Source organism: Coloeus monedula, assembly GCF_965178545.1.
Source record: "Coloeus monedula genome assembly, chromosome: Z".
NCBI classification, from domain to species: domain Eukaryota; kingdom Metazoa; phylum Chordata; class Aves; order Passeriformes; family Corvidae; genus Coloeus; species Coloeus monedula.
The window spans coordinates 60,260,956-60,288,604 of NC_138822.1; the positions used below are offsets into that span (position 1 = coordinate 60,260,956).

The following is a 27,649-nucleotide window of genomic DNA, read 5'->3' on the forward strand; positions in this document are numbered from 1 at the left end:
ACTGGGTGTTCCCAGCTGAATGCTACTGTTTGCTTAGGGGAACACTGTCCAGCTGGATCACCTAGAAATCCGGTGACTTCCAGCAGTCACCCTGGAAACCTTGGTTAAAGCCGCTGTGTTCTACCCTGCAGCACCTTCGCCTGGATGCAGGAACAGTTCATTGCCTTCCAACAGCCCTTCCCTCAACAGGAGCACAACAAAAACACAACAGCACATAAACACAAATGAGTTTGGTAAATCTACCAAGCCTTTTTAGACCTCTTGAAAGTAATGTCTGCCAAATGTCAGGCGGCAGGAGGACAGGACCTGTGCAAAGACCACATAAAAAGACACGTCTCACCCCAGACAAAAAAGCTGCTACCCTTTACTGTAGGTCCTCATGAAATCTTAAAATCAATTGGAATACATTACGGCTTACATTTTGTGAGCCTTAATTAACATTTTAGTGAAAGGAATTGGTATTACTTGTCGCTTCAAAAGAAACGAACATAATTCTGGAACTGCCTATCTCTGAATGGATAACACAGGTGTATTACCACTTCATCTGGGTTCAAGAGCGAATTTTAAAGTCATATCCATGTATGACACATTCATTTCATGGAGCCCTTTCAGACCATGATGATGATTTTTTTTCTGGAAAAGGCTTCACCAAACCCTACTATTCAGAGGGTCTCCTAATATGCTGCACCTCCTGCAGCCTTTCAGTCCACAGGACCAGCCTAGGGTTAATCTAAATAAAACACTCTGAATCTGTGTAATGTGAATGTCAGCCCTAAATGTTGTGTTGTGCAGATCTGCTCCTTTTGCTCTACAGCACATGCTAATGTATGTACACTCTTGTGTTACTTCTGGTCAGCATAATTTTGACTCGACTTGAGCCATATCCATAGTTTCCCAAAACACAGATAGCTGGAGAGTACTACACTGCCTATAGAAAGTCAGCAATTACAGAAAAATTCCTTGTTATATTGCTTGTCAAGATTGGAATTTTGGTGTTACAATCAGGCCAAAATTCTATTACCCAAAACTACAGTAGGCCAATTCCAAAAGTTTTTTACGCACCTACCAAAATCAAGCACAGCTGAGAAATGTTTCTGTACTCATTCCAGTGTTCCTCTGTTGGCCTTTATTTTTTCCTCTGCCTTTTCAATGAAAGAGGGCCTTTCTTTGTTCTTTTTCATTTGAGTAAGTACCTCATAGTCTAGCCACCTCCTTTCTCTGTCTCTGCCAGAGGGCTGGGGAAGAGAATCAGAACTGCAAAAGCATAAAAATCTCATGGGTTCAGATAAAGACCATATAATAAATGAAGAGGGAATAAAAAAAAGAAAAAGAAAAGTAATGTAGAGTCAGTCACCCACCACCTCCCGTCAGCAAACTGGGGCCCAGGCATTCTCTAAGCAGTGACTACTTTGGGGAGAGCTTCTCTCCACCTCCTGCAATTGCACTGCTGAGCAAGGTCCTGGATGATACAGAATATTGGTTTGGGTCACTTTGAAACCAAGCAGTGCCAAATCCCATCACTTTTCCAACCCCCGCCTGCTCATTGAGAGAGCATGAGAAGCAAAGGAGGTGTAGATGCTGTTCAAACACTGTTCAGCAATAATAAATCACCAGCGTGTTGTCCATGCTCCTTTGGTCCCAGATTTGAAACACAGCCCCATATGGGTAGTCAGAAAGAAGTCTCCAGCCCGGCCCAGTGTAGAGCAGGAACACTACTTTTTGTTTTATTTAACAGTCATGGATGGCACAGATGTTCTGAACCAGATGTTTTTTAAATTTTCCCAAAATTGTAATGCCTCAGAGAGATTTCCCTCTGCACCTTCGACTCACCTTCTCTCCCTTTGGCTCAGCTATACATAGACAGACTGCTTATGTCAGTATGGGAAGTCACTCTGAGAGTTTGCTGAGCTCAGGAGTTTCTGGGCACCTGAACTTTCAAGGAAATTCAAAACAAGATTATAGTAATCACCTGGGGAAGGCAGAGGCTATTTTGAGGGTAGAAGACTGCAGCACCCTTCTGGAAGCATTTTACTGTGCCAAAGCTGAACACTGTGTTGAACACTGGAATCTGTCAGTAAGAGTAAAGGAAGACACCAGATGTAAAAGGACTTATTATAAATGATACATGAGATATCTGTTGTGTTGGTTTTAAAATTAGAGCTGGTCTTTAACATTTCATAGAGGACAAAGACATGCATGCTTTTGTAACCAAATTCCTGCCACTGCAGGATAGGCAGAGTCTGGTTCTGGCAGGGGAACATTTCGTTGAGGTGGTTGAGACAGCACAAAATTTTAAGTCTTTTTTCCCCTTCTCCTCTCATCATTTTCATGAACTGCCAACAGAGAACTGAGAAATTTCTCCACAAGAGGTTTTCAATGCCAGTTTTAATTAGAGCATTTGTGTTAGCACTAAACAGTCAGAAAAAAAGTTGAAGGCTGAATCTACCCACTCACACAAGATCTACTCTTCTAAATCCTGTAAAACATCTGCACAAACCTTGTGAAAGCTGGCTTCCTAAATCCTGAGTTACTGAATATCAGGTTTGATTTAACTGGAGGTCTCTGTGGCCACACACTGTGGCCACTATGTAGAGTCCCTCCCTCATAAAAAAAATATGAATCTGCTTGTCCCTCTTAATTGTACACAGGTCCACTTAAAACTCAGTCCTAGTTCAAAGCCTGCTGACAGGCTGTGAGAAGCAAACCAGTAGCACAAATAATGCACAAAACAGCAACAAGAGGGTTGTGTGAGTCACAGTTAAACCGATCTGACTGCCTGGTAGGAAGAAAAAAGGAAAAAAGAGGAAGGAGGATGTACAATATCCCTTACCTTCCCCATCTCTTTCGTGGAGAGCACTGAAGTTCTCACCAACAAAATTTTCCAATGCAAAGCTTTTTTCTACCAGGTGTCACCAATACTTAGAATAAAAAAAAATTAGATCTTCTGAAAATGTTATTTTTAACCCACTGTGAATCTTAACTGGTCAATGGTCAACATGATTTTCTTGATAAAATCTTCTCTACCTGGTTGCTCTTGGGCTTCCCTGGGCTCTAGAAAGCCTGAGTGCATTGTGCAGTGTTCAATGTAATCATAAAAAGAAGCTACAGTCTGATCAAAAACAAAAATAGCTTTTCAGAATAGGTTAGCTGTGTAATTTGAGCTTCTTAGTCTCAACTGTAGCTGGAAATTGCTGTCAGCAAATAAAATTCCTTTCTAGTGCAGTGCTGGTCAGCTTTTCAGAGCATGATACAGCTGTCATCTTGGCAGATTGTTAATTCATACCGCAGCACACAGATGCATCCTAATACAAATATATTTCAGTCACAAAAGATGCCTGGTAAATACTTGAAATTTTTTCCTAAAATGCTGTGTTCTGTTGACAGACCAGCTTTGTTTCATGACTGGTTTGCCCATGTGATTCAGATCCAGGACTGAAATGGTTTCAGGTAAAATCACACAGGCAGGGGAAAATGGTGCCACAGCCAACATCAAGATGTGCTCAAAGCCTTCCATCTGTTCCAGGTAATGTAGAACTGAGTTCTGACTAAGGTGCTTTTGCTAAGAAAGCTGTAGTTTAAAATCTTAGAGCTTTGAAATAAAATATGTGTTAAATTAAACTGGGTTATTCTAAATTATGTCAATTTCAGTTAAAAAGAAAGATATTACTTTCTTTTAAAAATTATTCTAGGCATTAGAAATTATTTCTTGACATAAGTATGGGAATAAAAGTGGAATTTTTGAAATCTTATATTCTTTTTCAAATCTGAGTTTTAGCTCTAGCAAATTTTTAGCAGTAAAAAAGTACTCTTTCTCCTTTTATGGGTAGATTTTTTCTTAAATGAGCCTTTGTTAACAAAAAAGAATGCCAGTTTCAATGGAGCACACACAGACAAGCCCATTTTAAATAGATTATTCCTTGCTTTTCTTTTTCATTTTCTGAAGTATGACAAGCCAGTTGAATCACAAATTTAATAATGTGTGCTGAGATTTTTATTGCAAAGCTGTAAATGAGCTTCTTTTTGTGTCTCCTTGCATTTGCTTCTCTTTTCAAAGGCTCATTGCAAAAAGCCACTAATGATAAATAAAACCCAAGTGTCAACCAGGGAGGTGTTCCCAGTGTCTCTTTCTCTCTATACTAATTAGGGGGCATAAGAAATTTAAGCACAGGGATTAAAAGCAAACAGAGACACCACTAGAGAGCAGATACAGGAGCTTTCACTACAAACTGGTACTGACAGATATTAATGCAATTAACTCAGTGCAACACTAAACCATCACTGACCTCCTGTTGCTTCAGAGTGGGAGCTGTGCTGCATCACTGGGGCTTACAGAGTCTTTTTAGAAAGCCTGCTGGCATCCCCAGCAGGTTTCCTGAAGGAGTCAAACAGAGATAAGCAGCATCCAGTGACCAGCCAGATAATCTGGCTCAGTGCGCCAGCCGAGAGCCTCCTCAGCAGGCAGGTGTCTGCAGCAGTGACTGATGGCATCATCCCAGCACGCTGGGGACAGCGTGTCACCCGTAACGGGGTCCGGCTGTCCTTGCCACACACTCTGGGGACCCTGATTAAAACATGCCATGCCTGCTTTCCGCTCCTGACCGAGGCTGCCCCTGGGCGGGACAGGCGATCCTTCAGGCGGCGATTTTTCCAGCTGCGTGCGGAGATCATTAGCACGGCGGGAAACGAAACACAGGAGCTGCCTCATCACATCAGATCAGTGTCTCACTAAGTCCTGCATCACAGCCCTGTGGACAGCCCTTTCCAGAGGCTTTGGGGGAAGGTGAGAGAGGCCACACTGTTGGAATGCTGTGGAGTGAAGGTTCCAGAAGGAAAATGCAGCTGGTGTGTCACCTCCCTCCCTCCACCAGAAAAATAAAGAATTTATTGTGTTTAAGGCCACAGCTGCTGAGGAAGAAGGGAGTGAGGCTTAAATCCAGTGTTCTGGGACCAGTACCAGAGGGAAGAGGCAGGGAAGGGTGTTCTGCTTCTCTGTTGTAACTCTTGCTGGTTCCAGTTGTATGAAATTACAACAAAAACAACCTCCTCAAGAGGCCAAATGCAGCAACAAATATTCACGGCACCATGTTCTAAGGCCAAGGTTTAAAACTAATGGAAATCCAAACTCCCGATTTTGGGTGTTTAAACAGACAGTTTTCCAAGCAGACAGAATTTGTGCCATTTGACTGAGCCTCCTTCAGGAGCTAAAAGTTGGATGGTCAGCAAGAAATCCATCAAGAATTTTGGGTGGCCTCGAAAGACATGACTCTCCAGACTGTGTCTTTCCCAGGCACCTGTGGCTAGGAGGCCAGCAAGGTGGACAGAAAGAAGCAACTGAATTTCAGAAGAAAAGTTATTTTAATTCAAATTCCATATGTAAATCTCTTACCTGAGCTGAAAGTTCAGTTCAATCTAGAGAAAAGGAAAACCAGTATTTAACACTAATCAGAATCAACATGATCCATTTAGTATTCAAGTCCCAGGACAAGAAGATATGAATGAAAATAAACTTTAAAACCAGCATTCAGCAAGATTTCCAGCAAGCACAATTTTGCAGTTCATCCCAGCAATAGCAGCGTACATGAAAGCTGTGTGTTGTGATAAAGTCTTAAATCAGGGAGGAAGAATAGAACAAACCAGTCCCAAACCAAACAAACCTCTTCATGTTGCACTAAGTTACAAAGAGCAAGAAATTTCACACCATCTTGTCACCAAACACTGAAAGCAGTGACACAAAGTGACTCCCAACATTAACGTTTCCTTGGAATTCCACTGCTTCTCCCTGCAAGGCCCTGGCAGAGTTTTTGCCGGCGTTGTTGGCTCTCTCCAACACAGTCACACAGGATTTTGTTCCTTGCAGGAATGTCCTGGGGACATTTGCAGTGCAAGGACCGAGTGAGGTCCAGGAGTTGTGGTGAGCTTTAAACTCTGATCATTCAGACCTGGTTTGAGGGACCAGGTTTCTGACCTGGCTGGAGGGAGGAGGGTTGTGAAACTGACCCCAAAATTCTGGAGAATTTGGGAGTGGGTGGGTGGATCCTGTTGCTGATGGGATCCCACAAGAAGTGTGGGACCCCTGTGGGTGAGGGGGTGAGGCACCCATGGTGACATCCCAGCTGACTCTCCTTCATGGAGCCCCTCCAAAAATCCAGTGATTTCCTCAGAATTGTTTCCCCCTTCAACCCCTGTCCGCCGTATCCAGGGAGACAGATTCAAATCTGTCTGGTTTTTTCCCAAAATTAATGACAGAAGTCCCAGCTGAGGATTCTGGAGAAGTCTGAGCTCAGCTGCTGGACAAAGGAACAACAACTTCAAAGAGCTTAAAGAAACCCATCTGGAATTGGGGGAAATAAGGTTTCTTAAAATATAAGCAAATAAAGGGGTTTTCCTTTAAAAAAAAAAAAAAAAAAGAAGAAAAAAGAGAAATAATGAAGGATTTTCCTGCAAAAAATGTTTTAAAATGCCAGGTAAATAAGGAACAATAATTTTTCCTTAAAATAAAGAGAATAAAAGGGTTTTTTTCCCTTAAAAAATCCCAAAAAATAGAGATATTAACTTTCTTCTAGGAAAAAAAAAAAAAAAAAAAATCAACACCAAAAATGAGGGTATTTTAAAGGGGATTTTTTTTCCTCCAAAAAATAGCATTTCAGTGTATAAGGGCTGCTTTCTTCTTCCTGCAAATAAAGGCCAAAGTATATAATAATGATTTTTCTTATCCTTCACAATAACAAAAAAAAAGTCCTCAAAATCCCAAATAAACAGGGATAATCTATTTTCTTCCTGATAGCAACAAAGGAGCTAAGGGATCTATAATTAAAAAATAAGTTTAAAAGTACTTTTTTTTGTTTAAAAAAATTAAATCAGGGAGTAGAAGTTGAAAGTTTGGAAAGGGGCAAAAACCTCACATGTGTTGAGGAGGGATCCAGAGGTGTCTCCAGAACCCCAAAATTATTCAAAAAAGGGCTTCACTGTGCTTAAAAAAAAAAATATATGGAGGAGCCAAAAATCCCCAACACGTGATTAAATGTCCCTCTCTAAAGAATCCAGGGGAAGCTCAGAGAGATTGGATGGGCGGAAAGTTGGCAAACTGCGTGTTTCTGTAGTTTTTGTTTTGATAAAAGAAGGAGCAGGACAAGGCGAAAGCCAGCAATGTTGAGTGTTTGAGCTCATTTTCAGGCTGCAGTTCTTCGCTTCAACGTAACCCAGGTAAGGGAATTTTTATTCTGGTGGGATTTTGGTCACTTCTTGGAATACTGTCTCTTTAAAATCCTGATTTTTCATGGATTTAAGGAAGATTTGTCCCTTTAAATGACCTAAAAATACATGAAAAAATGTAAATAATCCTAAATTTATTCAGAAAAAAAGGCAAAATTTCTGAATTCGGGCATAGAAGGGGAAAAAATTCCTCAATTCATGCACACAAATAACAAAAATTTAAGATTCAATTAAATAAAAATTAAATAAAAATCCAAATAAATAGAAGAGAAAAATAGCATTCATCTAAAAAACTCTATTGAATAAAATGTCAATGCATTTAGAATTAAAAGTTAAAATGAAATTAAATAATCACTTGAATAAAATTTTTGATCAAAATTCAAGCATATTAAATTAAAAATTCAAAAATTAAATTTTAAAATCGGCTGAATTAAATTATATTAATGCTTAAAAATGCACTAAAATAAATTAAATTAAAAAGCCAACTTTTCAAATTCTTCAATTCTTTAAAGAAATGGTTAAAATGCCACACATACACACAGCTCCACACACAAAATTCCTGGGAAAAGTGTGTGTTTGGTGTTTTAATGTGGATTTTTTTTGCCTCTGAAACCTCATTTTACTGCATTGTCTGTTTTGGGGGAGCATTGTTGGTTTGCTTGTTTTTTGGGTATTTTTTTAGGTTTTTAGTGGGTTTTTTTTAAGTTTTCCTGTTTTTTACAATTATTTTAGGGTCAAGGATGTCACCCACTAGTGTTTTCTTCCTCCTGATTTTAGGTAAAGGTTTGTTTCTGAAAAAGTGTTGTCATTTTCATCCCTGTTGGGAAAATGATTGATCGACTCATTTTCCTTCCTATTTTTTCCCCAGGTTCCATGGTGGACACCAAAACCTCTTCTGAAAAAGGTGAATTTTGGGGGTTTTGCCCCAAAAAAACATTATTTCCACCTAAATCAAAATTTCTCCCACCCACATCATACCATTTTCCCACTATTCTCCCGAAATCCATGTGTTCCCCCTGTAATTCCACTGGGGTCATTCCCTTCCACCCCAGTTTCACCATGAAAACCCAGGAGAAGACACATCCATTTTTAGGTAACCAAGACCATGGGAACCACAAATTTGGTGGTTTGGCCCCAAAATCCGTGTCATTGGGTGGGAATTTGGGCGCAGTTCCCAAATCCTGATTTTCCCACAGAGTCCCTGCTCTATCCCTATGGACCGCACCAGGGGGATAAAACTAACCCCAAACACGATGATGGGACATCCGAGGAGATCGCCCTCTCTGCTCCCTTTACCTTCTACGGCAAATCCTACCAAACCGCCTTCGTAGGTCACCTCAAGTTCCATATTTTTGGGAATTTCCTTCATTTTTCCCAATTTTCCCTCCATTTCTACTTACTTTTTCCTCTGTGTGTGTGTGTGTGTGTCCCCAAAATCCCAAAATCAACCCTTCTTGAGTTCATAGAGGGATTTGTTCTTGGACACTGAAACATCTTCAGATGGGTGGGGGATCTTAAGGGGACTGGCGCTGTTGGTGTGGTTGGAGGGACTTGGGGGGTCCTGAGGATGGTGCGTGATGGTGTGGTCCTTTGTGGTCGTATGGCTGGTGAGTCTTGAGGCAGTTGGTTTTGGGTGGTCCCATATGGGGTGGATCCTGGGGTGTGTTGGTGGGTATTGTGGGATCACATGGGTGGTGGGTTTTGTGAGGGTCCTGGAAGGGTGGATCTTGGGAGGGTTGGTGAGTGTTGTGGGATCACATGGGTGGTGGGTTTTGTGAGGGTCCTGGAAGGGTGGATCTTGGGAGGGTTGGTGAGTGTTGTGGGGTCCTGGGGGTTGTGGGTATTGGGGGTTCTATGGATGTTTGATGTTCATGGGGTCCCATGGGGTGGTGTGTCTTGGGAGGTTGGTGGGTTTTGAGGGGTTCTATGGGTGTTGGGGGGTCACATGGGTGGGGGTTCCTATGGTTGATGGGTCTTGGGGGAGTCCTGTGGGTGATGGATCTTGGGGAGCTGGTAGGTGTTGGGGGGTCCCTATGGGTGGTGGTTCTTGGGGTGCTTGGAGGGTCCATCTCAAGGACTCCACAGCACAAGTCAAGGTGTTGCACCCACCCGCTCCTGGTGTCACCTCCAGGTGAACAACAATGGGGTGATCTCCTTCGATGAGCCCGTCAGACAATACACCCCAGACCCCTTCCCTCTGGCGGATGGGCGCCCTTTCGTAGCTCCCTACTGGGGGGATGTGGACAATGTGCTGGGTGGGGACATCTTCTACCGCCAGACCACTGACCCGGCGCTGCTGGCAGACATCAGCCAGGATATCACCCAGTACTTCCCCAAAAGCCCCTTCACTGCCACCTGGGCCTTGGTGGCCACCTGGGACAATGTGGCCTACTATGGCTCCACCTCACAAAAGGTGAGGTCCATGGTCCAGGGGGCATGAAGGTCACTGCTTGGCTCTTGTTGACCCACTTGGTGGCCTTGGTGACCCACTTATTTAGACCTCCATGACCTATTCTTGACTCCCATGACCCATCCTTGACTCCATGACCTTTTCCGTAGGGCAACACCTTCCAGGCTGTGCTGACAAGTGACTCCAAGATGTTCTACATCATCCTCAACTACTGGGATATCCAGTGGACCACAGGGGCAGCAAGTGAAGGGGATGCTGAAACAGGACTCGGGGGGACCCCAGCACATGTAGGTGGGGAGGGTGGAGGAGGATGGGGAGGAGGTTGTCCCATTCCATCTTCTGAGGATGACAATGATGAAGGTCAGGGATTGGCCCATCCCAATTCCTGGGGATGATGATGATCATGGTCATGATGAAGGTCCAGGAAGGGTCCACAACATTTTTGGGGAGGTCAAGTTGTCCTTTCCCATCTTCTGGAGATGATGATGAAGGTAAGAGGTTGGCCCATCCCAGCTACTGGAGACAGTAATGATAATAGTGATAATTATGATGATGATGATGATGAAGACAGGAGATTGGCCAGCCCTTCTTCTGGAGATCATGATCATGATAGTGAAAGTCATGGATTGGTCCATATCATTTCTGGAAGACACCAAATATGTTCACATCCTAACATCATCTGGGGGGCCCACCACCCCTTTGGGTAGGGTTGGCCCATGTAAATTCTCCCCCAATTTTCCAGGCAGGATTCAACAGCGGTGATGACACCAATTTCTACAACATTCCCGGATCCCAAACCGATGCCATCATCAACATTACCACCACCTCCAATGTCAAGGTCCCAGGACGCTGGGTCTTTCGAGTGGATGACTTCCAGGTGACTGGTGTGGACCCCCCCAAGCTGAACAATGACTGCTGGTTGTAAGTTGGGCTTTTAGGGGAGAAAATTTGGAATTTTGAGGAAAGGGGGAAATCTGTCAGGGTGGAAAATTGGAAATGCTAAGGAAAACTGGGAATTTGGGGAGTAAATTCAGGGGTGAGGGGGGAAAAGAGGGGATTTGGGGGGATAATTTGTGATTGTGGGAGGGTCGTTGTGAATTTAGGGGAAGACTGGGGATTTCTTTTGTAAAATTGGGTATTTGGGGGGAACAGTAGGAATCTTGGTTAGTATATTGAGAATTTTGAGGCAAATTAGGAATTTGAGAATGGGAATTTTAGGAACAATTGGGAGTTTGTTGGGGAATGGTGGGGATTTTCTGAGATAATTTGTGAGGAAAATTTGGATTTTTTGGGTCAATATTGGGATTTTTTGAGGATATTGGGGATTTGGGCAGAAAGGGGTTCTTCCTCTTGGGCTGTTGCTGTCTCTTCTAGGTGAATCGAGGGGAGTAGGGCAGAGGGACATCAGTACTGCCACTGTTGTCACCGAGGAAGTTACTGCAAAGGTCAAGGTTATGTCAACTTCTACCAGAGTAATAAAATTGCAGCCAAGACATTGCGGTGTCCATATCCTTGTCATTGTCATGGTACCTCTGGTGATGTTATCACACTCATCTCACCGTCACTGTCAGTGTTCCAACAGTTACAGGAGGTCTGAGGGGTTTTGGGGTGAAATGTGACTGAATTCATCCAATTTTGCCTTTTTGGGTGTTAATTTCTGGGCTCTTTCACAGTATGAAGTTACATGCACATGGCACCTGTGTGCACAACAGACACAACCCACAACATATAATTTGACACACATCCACCCCCCCTAAAATATTACATCTAAAACACACTCGGACATCACAAGATACAACTTTACCCCTCCCCACCCTTGACCCCTACTCACAGAATCACAGGATCATTAAGGCTGGATGAGAACTCCAAGACCCTCAAACCCAACCTCTGACTGAACACTCCATGTCAAACAGACCACAGCACTGACCGCCACATCCAGATGTTTCTTGAACACTCCAGGGATGGCGACTCTACCACATCCCTGGGCAGACCATTTCAGTGCCCAATCACACTTTCTGTGAAGAAATTCCTCCTGATGTCCAGCCTGAACCTCTCCTGGCGCAGCTTGAGACCATTTCCTCTTGTCTTGCTGCTGACTGCCTGGGACAAAAGATTCATTCCCACCTGGCTACAGCCTCCTTTCCAGGTAGCTGTAGAGAGTGATAAAGTCATCCACAATCATCCTTTTCCCCAGGCTGAGCTCCCCCCAACTCCCTCAGCTGCTCCTGGTGATCCAGACTCTTCCCCAGCTCTGTTCCTTTCTCTGGACATGCTCCAGACATTGAGTGGCTGGTGCCACTCAATGTCCTTCTTGTCATGAGGGGCCCAGAGCTGCCCCCAGGATTCAAGGTGTGGCCTCAGAAGTGCCAGCACCGTCCAGAGGGACAGTCACTGCCCTGGTCCTGCTGCCACACCCTGGCTGGGACAGCCCAGGTGCCATTGGCCTTCTTGGCCACCTGGGCACAGCTGGGCTCATGTTCAGCTGCTGTCACCAGCATCCCCAGGGCCTTTTCCAATGAGCAGCTTCCCAACCACTGTGGCCCAGCCTGGAGCTGCAGGGAGTTGTTGTGACCCAAGGGCAGGACCTGGCACTTCCCCTTGTTTCACCTCATGCCATTGGCCACCCATGGATCCCATCAATTCCTCAACCCACAAAATGCAATTTTTTAAAAATCCCTGCCTCGCCCTCCCTTATTTCCCTTTTCCCTCCTTTTTTACCCCAATAACACCCTCTATTTCTCAAAAAAATACTATTTTTTACTCCCTCACCTTCTTGTTACTGCAGAATAATTTAAACCTCATTGGGCAGAAAAACCTCGATATCTGGTAATGCCAAATTTTTACATCAGTTTAAAAAAAAACCACCCTGTTTTTCTCTCTGTTTTCACCTTTTCTGGCCAAAAATTATCTCACGTCATTGGGTGGGGTTGTCCCCTGGGGATGCCTGGATTAGTCATTTTCTTTCCCCTTTTTCTGCCAAAATTATAAAATAATTGAGGGAGGAGCCAGATCTGCTGTCCTGGGATTGTGTTTTCTTCACAGATTTGGGGATAAAACGGAGCTCTTTGGGGATACGGACCTAAGCTGGGGATCCAACAGGGCCAAAGGCAGGTAAGGGCAAAAGTTGATCTGATAAATGATAATTTTTTTTGCAGGAAAGACTCCGAAGTGGGAAAATCTACCTGAAAACTCCTCAAACTCCCCCTCCTCCCCCCCCTCCCACCCCAGCCCTGGGTCTGGTCCTTGGAGCATTGGGATTGGAAGGTTTGTGAAGGGATTCTGGGGAGAAAAAGGCAGGATAGGGGAATGGAATGGAACAAGGGGGGGTGAGGGGAGGAAGGAAAGGAAGAGAGAAGAAAAGTTAAAAATAAGGAGGAAAGGGAAATTGGGGAAAGAAGAGAGGAGAATAAATAGGGGAAAGGGATAAAAGGGAAAAAAATGAGGAAAAAAAAAAGGCGAGGAAATGAAAACTAGGTAAAGAAGGGAGGAAATAGGGGGAAATACCAGAAAGGGGAAAAAGAGTGAGACAAGGGAGAAAGAGGGAGGAAAAGGAAGCCAGGGAGGAAGGAAAAAAGAAAAATGCAGAAAGTGGAGGAAAAAAAGGGATAAGGGGATGAAAGGATAAAAAGGTAGGAAATTTTAAAAGTGGAAGAAAAGGAAAAAAAGGGGAGGTGAGGAGTAAAAAGGGGGAAAAGGGGTAGAAAAGGGAAAAAAGATGAAGAAATGAAAAAGCCTAAAGGAGATTTGGATGGAAAAAGGGGATTTAGGGAAAAGAGGAGAAAATGGAAAAATTAAGCAAAAGAAAGAAGAGAATGGGTAAAACAAGGGGAAAAGAGGAAATTACAAAAACATAGAAAGAGAAAAAAGGAAAAGGGAGGAAGGGGAAAGAAAAAAAGAGGGAAAGGGAAAGGAGATGCAAAGGTACCTTGGCTGGTGGGGGAAATGATGAGGACAGGAGGTTGCCCACTCTTCTTCAGGAGATGATGAAAATGCCCCCCAAAAGCCAATTTAGGGGTCAAGTACACTAAAATTCAGATTTTTTAGTAAGTGCAATTAAAATAGTGAATTTGAGGATAGCTTGAGTGAGAAGAACAGATATTGGGGACACATTTGATAAACCACTGATTTTTGGGATGAGTGCAAGGCTGAAACTCACGTATTTTGGGGATTTGTGTAAATTATATGTCAAGAAATGGTGAATTTTGGGAAAATTCTAGTGAGATTTCAAAAAATATGAGGATTTGACTGTTTTCTTACCTTTTGCACCCAGAGCATCATGGACAGCAGCCTGGGGAAAGCTGATGTACTGAGATGGTTCTGGATTGTTATGTTCTGGGGTAAGTTGAAGCAGGGTGAGGAAATGCCCTAAAAGCTCTAAAATTCCCCTGAAATCATGAGTTTCCTCAAAATAAGGGTTTTCTAGCCCAAAACAAGGATTTCCCAGCCCAAAAGCTCCATCTTTTGCCCAGGGAATTAACTGGGATTTCATCAAATTCATGATTGTTCAAATGGTTTGTTTCTGTGAATGATGATCCAACAGATTATTCTAATTCATTAAATATTTGTTCAGATAAATGGAGTCTACTCTCCCAACTGGAGAATGAGTGTATGAAAAATTCATCAAATCACTGATCAAATTAACACTCCATCTAATCAGTGATCTAACAAATTAAAAGTCCATAAAATCAATCAAGTACATCAAATCCATAACCTCTTAAATCAATAATCCATCAGATCAATGCTAATTTAAATATTTTTCTCCAAAATAATATCCCATCAAATCAAATCGATAGTCCGTAGAATTAATAAACTGGCAAATCAAAATCAATGATCCATGAAATTAACACTCCATCAAATCAATAGTCTGCCCACTAAAAAGTCCATTAATTTATTAATCCATTGACTCAAAAGTCTATTGGCTCAATAATCTATTGAATCAATAATACATGAAATCAATGTTCCATCAAATTAATGGTCTAGCAAATGAAATCAAAGGTCTATCAGATTGAAAGTCCATCAAACCAATAATTTATCTAATCATTAAGCCATCAATTTAATAATCTATTGAATCAATAATCCATCAAATTGATCAAGATGTTGAATCAGTAGTCCACGAAATCAGTAATCCATCAATCAGTGATCCATGAAATCAATTGTCCATCAAACCAGTAATCCATCAAATCAATCAAATCTCCATCAAATCAATAATATATCAAATTATCCACTCCTCTCCTTCTCCCCCCCAGCTCTCCTCCATGCTCCCAGCATCACCTCTGAGATGTCACCACCTCACCTGGGTGATGAGTTCCTGGTGGCCTTCCTGCAGAATGGTGACCAACGTACCCTTCGTAGCGACTTCCGCCTCCTCCTTCTCACTGGGCCCTCCCCGTCCACCACTGCCACCATCTCCATGAAGAGACCTGGATTACGGATGACGGTGCAGGCAGCTGCCAACCAACCAGTCCTGGTGAAGATCCCACCCCAAGCAGAGATGATGGGAAGCCAAATTTTTGAAAATGCCGTGGTGGTGAAGACCACTGCTGCCGTCACCGCAGTGATGGTCAACGACAAACCCACAGCAGCTGACTCTGCTGTCATTATCCCAGTCCACAGGTGGGGGACGGAATACCACGTGGTCACTCCCAACCCCGGCCCCACCCGCTATGCCCAGTTTGTGGTGGCCGCTTGGGATCAACCCACCACAGTCAACATTCATCTCAACAATGACGTCACCTTCCGTGGACGGCTGCACCGACGTGGCTCCACCCTCACCATCCCCCTGGAGCCATTCCAAGCAGCGCAGATCCAGAGTGCAGCCGATCTTTCCGGAACACGGGTGGTGGCACAGAGGCCTGTGGCCATCTTCAGCGGTCTCACCTGTGTGGGCAGGTTGAGCCGCTGTGATCACGTCGTGGAACAGCTCCACCCGATCAGCCAATGGGGAAAATCCTTCCTTGTGCCACCAGTGCCCTTCCAGGGACAATCCAACCTTGTCTACATCACTGCTGCCCAACCAACACGTGTCACAGGTCATGGTGAGGTCACTGAGACCACGCGAGAGATACAACCCAACCATGCGCTGCTCTATGGCACCCAATCCCCGCTGGGCTTGTTCCTCACTTCTGAAGCTGGTGTCCAGGTTTTTCTGTTGGGCAGTGGCAGCAATAGCGGTGCAGTGACCTTTGAGCCATTTTTTGTCAACATCCCAGACATCACCGGTTACTGCAACTCCTACAGTGTTGTTGCGCTGGAGGGGTATGACAACCGCATCCTGCTGGTGGCCAAGACAGCAGAAACTTCTGGAATACTGCTGAACCAGAGGCCATTAGGGAGTGTGGCGTGGGAGCCGATCCCTGGAACAGAATATTCATGGATTGGGATAAATTTGGGAAGTGGATTTGGAATCCATCGTGTGGCGCATGAGACAGCGGCATTTGGGGTGTGGAACGTCGGGATGGGAGAGGGGAAGCGCTATGGAGCGGAGGGAGCTTGTGACAGTGGTGAGTGGAGGTGGACTTTGATATCAATAAATGATCTAGAATTATAGAGATATCAATAACAGATAGTTATAATAATTATACTTAAATACATGTAATCATCCAAATGACAAAAATCAATTAAATAAAAAATAATAGTATTACATAATAATATTATATTTTAGTAATATATATTATATGATACTATATAATATTATATAATATAATAGTAACATTTTAACAAAATACTAATGTACAAACATATAGGAATAATAGTAAAAAACTAAAAGTAATGTATTAAACAAATAAATAAGAATCAATGGAGAAATATATAGATAATACATAAAAATCGCAATCTAAAATATAAACATATAATAAATATAAATATCTAAATATTGGAGATAAATGTATATAAAATAACATGTCTGTGATAAATTTATATTTATACATTATTTAGAATCGTATACATTTATTATATTTTGAATAATTCTGTATGATAGAAATACATAAGCAATACGTGGATAAATAATTCTTATCTAAACAAATATAGAAATAATATATAGATACTTATAAATAATACAGAAAAACTTAAGTGTAATTACAAATCAGACATAAAAAAATGCAAAATATATAAATAAACATAGACATATCAATAATATAATCAATTAATATAATTTAATCCCCTGTCACTAATAAACCCACAGACCCCTGCCAGCAGGTGCATTGCCGCCCCAAGGAGAGCTGTCACCTGGACAAGGGTGCGCCCACCTGCCGCCACGACTACCTGGGCACCTGCACAGGCTCCCCATCCCTGCAGTACCACACCTTTGATGGGGCATCCGTGTCCACCCGTGGTGGATGCAAGTACACCCTGGCCAGGTACTGTGGGAACGACCCTACCCTGCAGCACTTCGCCGTGGAGGAGCAACGGAGCCAGGATCGCTCCGAGGATCCATTGGCCAATGTCTACATCTATGCCTACAATGTCTCTATCCGTGCTGGTGAGGACAGGGCCATCCAGGTGAGTTTCCCCAGGTATCGGATCTATTGTTCCCAATAAAACCATTTGTTCCAAGTGGATTAAAATTTATGGGTGAGTTTGACCTTCAAAAAATGAGGAAGAACACCAAAAAAGGTGGAAGAGGATAAATCATTGCAGTGTTGATGTTGGCATTAAAAAGGAAGTAGATGTGCCACACCTATGGAATTTGGGGAATTGTTTCCATTCCCAATCAATTTTTCAGGTGGGATGTGATTTCTTCCAAACTTGGTCTCTGTACAAACAAAATTAGCTCAGAAGATAGAGAAAATGGTTCCAATTCGGGGTTTGAGCTTTTCTTGGTGTGAATGTCCAGGAATTAGGGCAAAAATTCTGATTTGTAATGCAAACTGATCATTCACAAAATAATTTCTCCCTCTGTTTGTATCTATGTGGTTTTTATGTTGTTGGAAACCACCTGCTGAGTTTTAACCCTCCTCCTCCACATCTTCCCCTCCCCACAAGGTTAACAACAAACCCACCAATCTTCCAGCCAGCCTGGAAGAGGGAAAAATCCAGATTTTCCAGAATGATGGTCGGACCATCCTCCAGACAGATTTTGGGCTGCAGGTGACCTATGATGAGGACCAGGTTATCATGGTGGCAGTGCCCAGCAGCTATTTTGGGGCCAGCTGTGGCCTCTGTGGCAACTTCAATGAGGATACAGATGATGAAGCAATGGTTCCCAATGGTATTCCTGGTGAAGGTGGTGAGGATTGGGCAGAAAGTTGGAGAGATCCCTCATGCCAGGAAGATTGTGGAGACCAGGAGACTGCACAGGGCACAGAGGGCTGTGGTGAGTTCATGGGGGGAATCTGCAAGGGTCTTGGGGTAGGGAGAAAATACTCAGCTGTGGGTATTGGCCTAGAGCAATGGTTGTAGGCATCAACACAATCAATGTGTCTTTTCACCCCGAAACATCCCAAAATCCACCTATCTACTTGATCTGACCCCAGGTGTCCATAACACATGGAATTATACCAGCATTTTCCTGGAGGCTATCCCTTCTTGGTGTCTCATGGACTCCACAAACCTTGTAGGTATCAACATAACGAATGGGGAAGGAACCACCCCAAAATCTACCTGATCTCACTCCAGCTCCCCAAAAACGAGGGAATTATGCTGAGATTTTTCCTGAGGGTTGTCCCTGTGGGGTGTCCAGTTTGTTTTAGGTGTCAATGTAACCAACACCTCCCTTACAGGGAAGGCTTGCATTAGTTGGCTCTCCCTAAAACACTCCTAACCTCCCTGATTTGACTTCAGGTGTCCACAACACATGAAATTGCACTAGGGCTTTCCTGAGGACCATCCCTGTATAGTGTCTCACAGACTCTTAAATCCCTTGCAGGCATCAAGGCAACCAAAAACCCCAGCACCACTGCCTCTTCTTGTTTCCACAACAATCACTCCTACAAGCTCCATGAGGAATTTTGGGAAGATGGGAGCTGCCGGAAGCGGTGTCGGTGTGAGGGTTCAGGGACAGTGACTTGTAAGCCAGGGGGATGTAGATCCCATGAGAAGTGTGTCATGGTTAATGGCATCGCCAAGTGTACACCCAACAAGCACTACACCTGCATCGGGACGGGTGACCCGCACTACACCACATTTGATGGGGTGAGGTTTGACTTCCAAGGCTCCTGCATCTACCAGTTTGCCGCCCTCTGCACCCCCAAGCCCACACTGGTGCCCTTCAATGTCACCGTGGAAAACAACCACCGCGGCAGCCGTGCTGTGTCCTTCACCAAGACCGTCAACCTGGAGGTCTATGGGAGTGTCATCAGCATGAGCCAGGAGCACCCACGAAAGGTCAAGGTGGGCAACCACTCAAGGAATACTTTTCACCCCCAAATTCCCTCAAAAAATCCTTTTCATCACCAAATTCCCTCACATTCCCCTTTTTTTTTCTGTTCTAATCATCTTTCTCCCACCAAAGTCTTTATTTTTCCCCCCAAAGTATCCTTTTTTATGCCAAATTCTCCATTTCCCCCAGATTCCCCCTTTTTTCACCCAAATCCCCCCTTTTTTCCCCCAAATCCCCTTTATCTCCCCAAATGCCTTTTTTTACCACTTATTCCTTTTTACTCCTCTACTCCCCCCTTTTCCCCCAAATTGCTCGTTTCCCCCCAATTTCCCCTTTTCCCTCAAAATTCCCCAATTTGCCCCTCAAATTGTTCTTTTTTCCTGCAAAATCCCCTTCTCATGAAAATATTTCCTTTTCTCCCCTAACATTCCTCTTCATTTGTCCATAAGTTCTCCCCTTTTCTGCCTAAGTACTCTTCTTTTCACTCAAATCCCCCTTTTATCCCTCAAATACTACTCTTCCCCCCAAAATCACCTCTTTCCCCACAAAATCCTATTTCCCCCAATCCTCTTAGTTCCCCCAAATAATGTATTTTCCCTGAAATTCCCCCACTTTTTCCCAACAAATCTGCCTTTCCCCTCTAAATCCAACTTTTTCTTTCAAATTCCCTCTTTTTCTGCCAAATTCCTATTTTTCCCCAGACTCCCCCTTTTTCTCCAAAAATTCTCCTTTTTTCTTAAATACCATTTTTCCCCCAAATTCCCATTTTTTGGTCAAATTCCCATTTTTTTTTCTTCCCAGCTTCCTCCTTTATCCTCCAAATGACCCCTTTTCCCCCAAATTTCCACTTTTTCCCTCAAAATACCCTTTTTTACCCCAAATTTCCCTTTTTATCCTCATATTTTCCCTTTTGTCCCCAGTTCCCATTTCTTCCTCAAAAATCTTTCTTTTTCAAATCATCCCTTTCCCCCCAAATTTAACTGTTTTCCCACAAATTCCCCCTTCTTTCCCAAATTCCCCATTTTTTCCACAAAAATCCCCAATACCCCAGATTCTCCTTTTTTTCCCTGAAAACCCCCACTCTTCCCCCCAAATTACCTTTTTACCGCTAAACTCCAAATTTAACCCCAAATAATAGTAAGTATATAGTATATTAAAAACAAATTAAAATATAAAAATAATTCAAATAAAAATGCAAAAATAATTAAATAAGAATGAAAAGAATAAAGATAAAAATGAAAGCAAATAAAGAGTCAATAAGAAGAAATAAATGTAAAAAGAAAAAAATAGAATTAAAAATATAAAGTAAATTAAAATAAAATTGCAATATAAACAGAAATACAATAACCAAATAAAACTACCAAACTATGATTTCAAACCTCTTCCTTCCTGTCTCCACCCCTTGTCTCCCTCCCACTCCTGCAGGTGGATGGCGCCTTTGTGTCCCTTCCCTTCACCCATCCCCACTTTTCCGTGTTCTACCGTGGTGTCCATGGCTTTGTCACCACTGACTTTGGTGTCACTGTCACCTTTGACTGGTACAGCTACGCCCGTGTTATCCTCCCCACCACCTACTCTGGTGCCGTCTGCGGTCTCTGTGGCAATGCCAATGGTGACCCTGATGATGACTTTGTCACCCCCGGTGGCCACCGCGCCTCCGATGAGACCCATCTGGGTGACAGCTGGAAGGTTGGGGATGTCCCCGGGTGCTCAGCTGGTTGTGGCACAGAGTGCCCAGTGTGTGATGCAGTGCAGGTGCAGCCATACCGTGGAGACAGGTACTGTGGGGTGATCGCCCGAGCAGGGGGACCCTTCCAGGAATGCCACCGTGTCATCAACCCGGAGCCGTTCCTGCAGGACTGTGCCTTCGATGCCTGTCACTACAAGGGACACCGTGACACTGTGTGTCAGGGCGTCTCTGCCTATGTCACTGCGTGCCAGAGTCAAGGGGTGAATGTGGGGATGTGGAGGACAGCAGAGTTCTGTGGTGAGTGTGGGTGGGATGGGGGAAAATGGGACCCTCCCTCCCTCACTTCCTTCCTTCCTTCCTTCCTTCCTTCCGAATTCCTTCCGAATTCCTTCCTTCCTTCCTTCCTTCCGAATTCCAAATTCCTTCCTTCCTTCCTTCCTTCCTTCCTTCCTTCCTTCCTTCCTTCCTTCCTTCCTTCCTTCCTTCCTTCCGAATTCCTTCCTTCCTTCCTTCCTTCCGAATTCCTTCCTTCCTTCCTTCCTTCCGAATTCCTTCCTTCCTTCCTTCCTTCCGAATTCCTTCCTTCCTTCCTTCCGAATTCCTTCCTTCCTTCCGAATTCCTTCCTTCCTTCCTTCCTTCCTTCCGAATTCCTTCCTTCCGAATTCCTTCCTTCCGAATTCCTTCCTTCCTTCCTTCCTTCCTTCCTTCCTTCCTTCCTTCCTTCCTTCCTTCCTTCCTTCCTTCCTTCCTTCCTTCCTTCCTTCCTTCCTTCCTTCCTTCCTTCCTTCCTTCCTTCCTTCCTTCCTTCCTTCCTTCCTTCCTTCCTTCCTTCCTTCCTTCCTTCCTTCCTTCCTTCCTTCCTTCCTTCCTTCCTTCCTTCCTTCCTTCCTTCCTTCCTTCCTTCCTTCCTTCCTTCCTTCCTTCCTTCCTTCCTTCCTTCCTTCCTCCCTCCCTCCCTCCCTCCCTCCCTCCCTCCCTCCCTTCTTCCCCTTTCCCTTCCTCCCTCCCTCTTCATGCCCTCCCTTCCTCCATCCCTCCTTTCTTCCTACCTTCCTTGAGGGACTCCCCTTCCCTTCAGATATTCCCCTCACTCCCTCTTTTCTTCTGTTTTTTTCCCCAGCTCTTTCCTGCCCCCCTCACTCCCACTATGAGCTCTGTGGGAGCCCCTGCCAGCCCACCTGCCACACCCCCTCCGTCCCCTCTTCCTGTTCCACATCTCCTTGCTCCGAGGGCTGTTTCTGCAACACCGGTTATGTCCTCAGCGGCTCTGACTGTGTCCCCCACTCCGAGTGTGGCTGTGAGTACCTTGGTCACTACTATCAGAAGGACACTGAGTTTTACCCCTCATGCCGGGAACGCTGCCACTGCAGGACCAACGGCACAGTGACTTGCCAGGAGGCGTTCTGTGGTGCCCATGAGGAGTGCCGGGTGGAAGATGGCGTGTTGGGATGTCACCCCACCGGTTATGGCCGGTTGGTTGTGTCGGGAGACCCCCACTATGTCACCTTTGATGGACGCACCTTTAATATCCCGGGATCCTGCACCTACGTCCTGGCACAGGTGTGCAAGCTGGCACGACGATTGGTCAACTTCACGGTGTTGGTGGAGCATGAGGCAGGCAGTCACGGTGACCCAGTGCTGATGAAGAGGGTGGTGGTATCCATCCATGGGTACACCGTCACCATGGAGCGGGGACGGAGGTGGGAGGTGACGGTAAGTCTGGAGACCCCCACACTGATGTGGTGATGATGAAGAGGGTGGTGGTGTCCATCCGTGGGTACAGTGTCAACTGTGGAGGGCATCCGGTGATTCTCATGGTAATGCCATGATTATAAGGAGGGTGGGTGTTTCCCTCCACATCTACACTGTCACCATGGAGTGGGTGTGGTGACTCTATACTGCGTGTTACACGTGTCACCCTGTCCCCATTCCAGGTGGACTTGGAGCGGTACACCCTCCCACTGGTGACAGAGGACAAGAACCTCCGCATTGGCCAAGAGGGGAATAACATCATCCTCCACACTGCCGCAGGAGTCCGCATTCTCTACAATACAGCCACCTTCCTCCTCATCACTGTCCCCGACGTCTACCGTGGCCGGCTGTGCGGCTTGGGCGGTGACTATGACGGGGACCCCAGTGACGACTTCCGGCTGCCCAACGGGGTGCTGGCAGGAACCACTCAGGAATTTGTCACCTCCTGGAAGGTTCCAGAGAAGGACAGAGCATGCACTGATGGCTGTGACAACGGCATGTGCAGCAGGTGTGATGTTGCCAGTGAGGTGACATATGGCAGGAACGGATCCTGTGGCATCATCCGTGACGCAGAAGGGCCGTTCCGGGGGTGCCACCCACGTGTCAGCCCTGTGGAGTATTTTGCCCACTGCGTTCATGACATCTGTGCTGCCAGAGGGGACCACACTGCCTTGTGCCACGCGCTACAGGCGTACGCCGCCGCTTGCCAGGCCACTGGTGCTACAGTTGAAGCGTGGAGGACAAAGGACTTCTGCCGTAAGCCAGGAAGAAGTTCCTCACTCTGGGTCCTGTTTCCCTCAAAAGCCATATTTTCTCCTAGAAAAAAAAACCCTAAAATTTTGGGAAAAAAAATCCCTCAAGATTGGGAAAATTAGTTTTTGAGAGAATTTCCCCCAGCTGAGGAAAATTTTTCTCATTTTAGAAAATGTTCCCTCACATTTTGAAAAAGTTCCCCTGAGTTTCAAAAAAATCTTCATGTTTTGCAAAAAATTCCTTCAAATTTTAGGAAAAGTCATCCAATATTAAAAAAACCTTTAAAAAGTGAAAAAAATTTCAGATTTCAAATAAGCCTTCGATTTTTGAAAGAATTCACTCGAATTTTAGAAAAATTCCCCTCTGTTTTGAAAAAAACATCCTCCCATTACTCAAAAATTCCTTTAAAATTTGGAAGTTCTCCCTCAACTTTGATTAAAACCTTCCAATTGTGAAAAAAGCCTCAAAATCTGAAAAAATTGCTCACCATTTTGAAAAATAATCAAATTTTGAAAAATTGCTTCCAACTTTGAACTTCTTTCCTCTAATATCGTAAAACACCCTTCCGTTTTGAAAAAAATTTGCAGAAAGACTTCCAATTTTGTTAAAACCCTTCCAATTTTGGAAAAAAAGTTCAAATTTCATGAAAAAAACCCCAACATTTTTGAAGAAACTACCCAATTTTGGTAAAATGAAAAACATTTTACTGAAAACACTCCAATATGGAGGAATAATGCCAATTAGGAATGGTGACCTCAAACTTAAAAAAACATAACCCAATTTTGAGAAGAAAAAACCCCCAGTTTTTATGAAAATGCCAAAACTAATAACTAATAAACTAAAACAAATAAAAGCCTCCCATTTTGAAAAATAATCCCTCACAACTTTGGAATTGTCCCAACAATGCTGTTTTTTCCCTTTTTCCCCAGCACTGTCCTGCCCCCCAAACAGCCACTATGAGCTCTGCACTCGCACCTGTGACCTCACCTGTGCTGCTCTCGTGGGCCCTGCCCCCTGCACCTGGGGGTGCTTTGAGGGGTGTCAGTGTGACGAGGGGTTTGTCTTCGATGGGGACACCTGCGTGTCACCTGAGCGCTGCGGCTGCCTCCACAGGGGACGCTACCTCAAGGTAAGGTGACAGGGCAGGTGACATCTGAGGCTTGGGACTGGTGGGCTTATTTTGCTGGGAATCTGGTTGGGGGTTGGGCTGCCCCATCTAGAAAGTCCCAGAAGGTTTGGGGAGAAAAAAAGGGCAATTAACAGCAAAAAAGACAATCAGCAGGGAAAAAAAAGGGCAATTAGCAAGGGAGTAGCCTGGAAAAGTGAATTAATAGTTAATGAGGGAAAAGGAACAATTAATGGTGAAAAAGGACAAATAACAGGAAAAATTTGTGATTAGCAGGGAAAAAGTTACCATGAACTGGTTGAGCTGCCCAAAGTCCCCCAAATCCACCTGAATTTCTCACTGTCTAGGATTTTCCCCCTTGGAAGTTGGGAAATTCCCCCAAAATTTGGGAGATGGGGCTTAAAACCTGCGTTATTTCCTGTTCCAGGCAGGTGAGATTGTCACCTTCAACAACTGCTCCAAGGAATGCCACTGCCACCCATCACGGGGACTGGTGTGCCGGGACACACAGTGTCCCCAGGACCAGGTGTGCGTCACCCGTGACGGGGCACAGGTGTGTGCCAGGAGTGAAGGCCACTGCCGGGTCACACCTGGAGCCACTTTGACCACCTTTGATGGCATCGCCGGGCCCCTGTTGGCCAGTGGCACCTACAAGGTGTCAGCCCTCTGTGATGAAGAGGCACCAGATTGGTTCAAGGTGGTAATGGAGGTCAGCAACTGTCGTGACACAAATGTCCCTGCGGCCACAGCTGCCATCGTCTTCGTCCGTGAGGGCGTTGTCAGCGTCAACGGCAACATGGAGGTGTGGGTGAGTGGGGCAGGTGAGGGGGTTTTGGGTGGTTTGTGTCAATCTAGAGAGATTTGGGCAAAAATCTCTCTAGATTTTGCCTGGTAGTGAGCTACTTTGTCTGATGTGAAGCGAATTTGCTCCATAATGAGCCATTTTTGCAAAAAAAAAAGAGTGATTTTGGCTCTAGCCAAGCTAGAGCCCTTTGCTCTAGAACAAATGGGTTTTTTGTCTCGTAATTTTCTGTTTTTTCCCAGGTCAATGGCCTCTTCACCCAGCCCCCCACCACCATCTCTGACTCTGTCACTGTGACATCGTCCCGTGGGAATGTCACGATCACCCACCGCTCTGGGATGTCTGTCATCATCACCCAGGACGGGGAGGCAACCATCACTGTGACCTCAAGCCTGGCCTCCCGTCTCTGTGCCCCCTGTGGGAATTTCAACGGAAACCCCAGAGATGACTTGAAGCTTCCGGATGGACGTGATGCCCAGAGTGTTGGAGAAGTGGTGGACATGTGGAAATCCCGGGATTTTGCTGGATGGTGAGTGATTCCTAATTTACTTACCCCCAAATCCAAGAAAATTTTGTTTTTCCACACAGATATTTGGCAATAATGGCAGTGGGGGAGGGGCTGGGCAGATCCTGGAAGGAATTTTCCAGTTTCTTTGGTTTCATCCACAGCGACTGAGGCAGGATCCTGTGGGAACGATCCGGGTAAGCGACTGCTTTGCCAAAAAATGAGCCATCTTTCATTATAAGGGGCCTTTTTTTGCCCAATAATGAGACATTTTTCTCAACAATGAGCCATTCTGCATAGTAAATACCATTTTTTCCCCAAAATTGGCCATTTTCCCCAAAACCATTACGCATAGTGCTGACCCACTTTTGTGTAAAAATGACCCATTATTTGCATATTAACAATCCATTTTGCTTAATACTTCCCCATATTTGCCCAAAACTGACCCATTTTTGCCCAAAATGATGCATTTCTTTTTCTTCCAGCCACATCTCCCACCAGATCCGTCAAGAAGTTGATGCTCCTGTATATCCCGTCCCGTAGGTGGATCCACCTCAAACTCCCCCAAATGTGGGAAAATTCTGGATTTTGCCTCAAATCCATGAAATTTTCCTGGATTTTTCCCAAATGGATTAACTCTGTGTGGATCCTAATGCCCTGATGTCCCATCCACCCCCTAGAATCCAACAATATATCAAATTCAGGTCAAATAGATCCAAACCCCAATGTTTTTTCCCATATAAAAATGATCTTGCCAAGGGCTAGTTTTGATACAATGGCCTCTTCATATCAATAAACGCTTCTAAAGGCTTTTTGGGGGTGTGAATTTGAGGTTTATTTGCTGATTTGTAAATTGGGGGGTCATTATCCCAAAGGGTAGGGGTATCTTACCCCTAAATGTGGGAAAACGTGGCCCCGAAGTGTGGGGCACTGGGACCCCTCTGTGGGGCATTGCAGCTCCAGAGTATGTGGCCTCCTGATCCCAAAGTCCAGGACACTGTGACCCCTAAATTGTAACACCATGACCCCCAAGTGTGACACATCACAACCCCAAGCGTGCAGTGTTTTGACTGCAAATTTTGGGGCCATGAAACCAAAAATTGTGTAGCACTGTGATCCCTAAGTGTGCTATGTTTGACCCCAAAGTGTGGTGTAATGTGATTCCAGAGAGTGGTACACTATGACACCTAAGTGTGGGGTGATATGGTCCCCAAGTGTTTTTACCCCAAAATGTGGGGCATTGTGACCCCAAAATGTGGGTCACTGTGACCCCCAGGTGGGAGATATTGAGGCCCCCATATGTGAGTCACTGTGACCCCAAAGTGTGGGGTGTTTGACCTCAAAGTGTGGCACACTGTGACCCCAAAGTATGGCACACTGTGACCCCCAAGTGTGAGGTATCTTGACAGCAAAGTGTGGGACAATGTGACCCAAGAGCGTGTGGCACTATGACCTCAAAGTGTAGGGCATTCTGACCCCAAAATATGTGGTGTTTTGCCCCCAAAGTGCGAGGCACTGTAGCCCTTAAGTGTGTGGCATTGTGACCTCCAAGTGAGGGACATTGCAACCCCAAAGAGTGGGTCAATGTGACCCCCACGTGTAGGGCTCTTTGACCCCAAAGTGTGAGGCACTGTGACCCCAAAATGTAGGACAATGTGACAATAAATGTGGGGTGCTGTTACCCATAAGTGTGGGGCACTCTGACCCCCACGTGGGGGGCCCTTTAACCCCAAAGCATAGGATATCATGACCCCTAAGGGTGGTGCATTGTGGTCCCCAATTGTGGGACATTTTGACCCCAAAATGGGGGGCAGTGTGACCCCAAAGTTTCGGACAATGAGACCCAAAAGCATGGGGCAATATGACCCCCAATTCTGAGGTGTTGTAACCCCAAAGTTCAGGGCATTGTGACCCCAGTGCTTGGGGCACTGTTCCCCACACTGAGCCCCTCGCTCCCCAGTCTCCCCTGTCCATGCTGAATCACCCCTCACTCCCTCCCCACCTCTTTTTCCCTGTTTCTTCCCCATTCCCACCTGGATTCTTGACCACCAAGAGTGTGGGGGGGGACTCCCAATTCCTTCT

General features: G+C 44.9%; 2 protein-coding genes across 3 annotated transcripts; both read left to right on the forward strand.

Annotated features, from left to right (window-relative positions):
- Nucleotides 1-7,068: 7,068 nt before the first annotated feature.
- LOC309585027 (sushi, nidogen and EGF-like domain-containing protein 1) lies at nt 7,069-11,117 on the forward strand. Of its 2 annotated transcripts, none has more exons than XM_082301452.1 (8): nt 7,069-7,203; nt 7,945-7,989; nt 8,081-8,116; nt 8,409-8,539; nt 9,344-9,625; nt 9,772-9,909; nt 10,365-10,543; nt 10,997-11,117. In XM_082301452.1, exons 2-8 carry the CDS (start codon nt 7,953-7,955, stop codon nt 10,998-11,000), a joined length of 807 nt encoding a protein of 268 aa, XP_082157578.1. In that variant the 5' UTR covers nt 7,069-7,203; nt 7,945-7,952; the 3' UTR covers nt 11,001-11,117. The 2 variants fall into 2 exon arrangements, with proteins under 2 accessions (XP_082157578.1, XP_082157579.1); XM_082301453.1 differs by having other exon boundaries at nt 10,369-10,543.
- A 1,567-nt stretch (nt 11,118-12,684) lies between these two features.
- LOC309584872 (IgGFc-binding protein-like) lies at nt 12,685-26,319 on the forward strand. Its single transcript, XM_082301181.1, has 14 exons — nt 12,685-12,733; nt 13,893-13,959; nt 14,869-16,122; nt 16,803-17,119; nt 17,603-17,933; nt 18,486-18,949; nt 20,364-20,925; nt 21,750-22,342; nt 22,564-23,137; nt 24,064-24,263; nt 24,688-25,068; nt 25,305-25,591; nt 25,732-25,764; nt 26,053-26,319. The coding sequence occupies exons 2-13, from the start codon at nt 13,899-13,901 to the stop codon at nt 25,736-25,738; spliced, it is 5,031 nt and encodes a 1,676-aa protein (XP_082157307.1). The 5' UTR covers nt 12,685-12,733; nt 13,893-13,898; the 3' UTR covers nt 25,739-25,764; nt 26,053-26,319.
- Nucleotides 26,320-27,649: the final 1,330 nt, after the last annotated feature.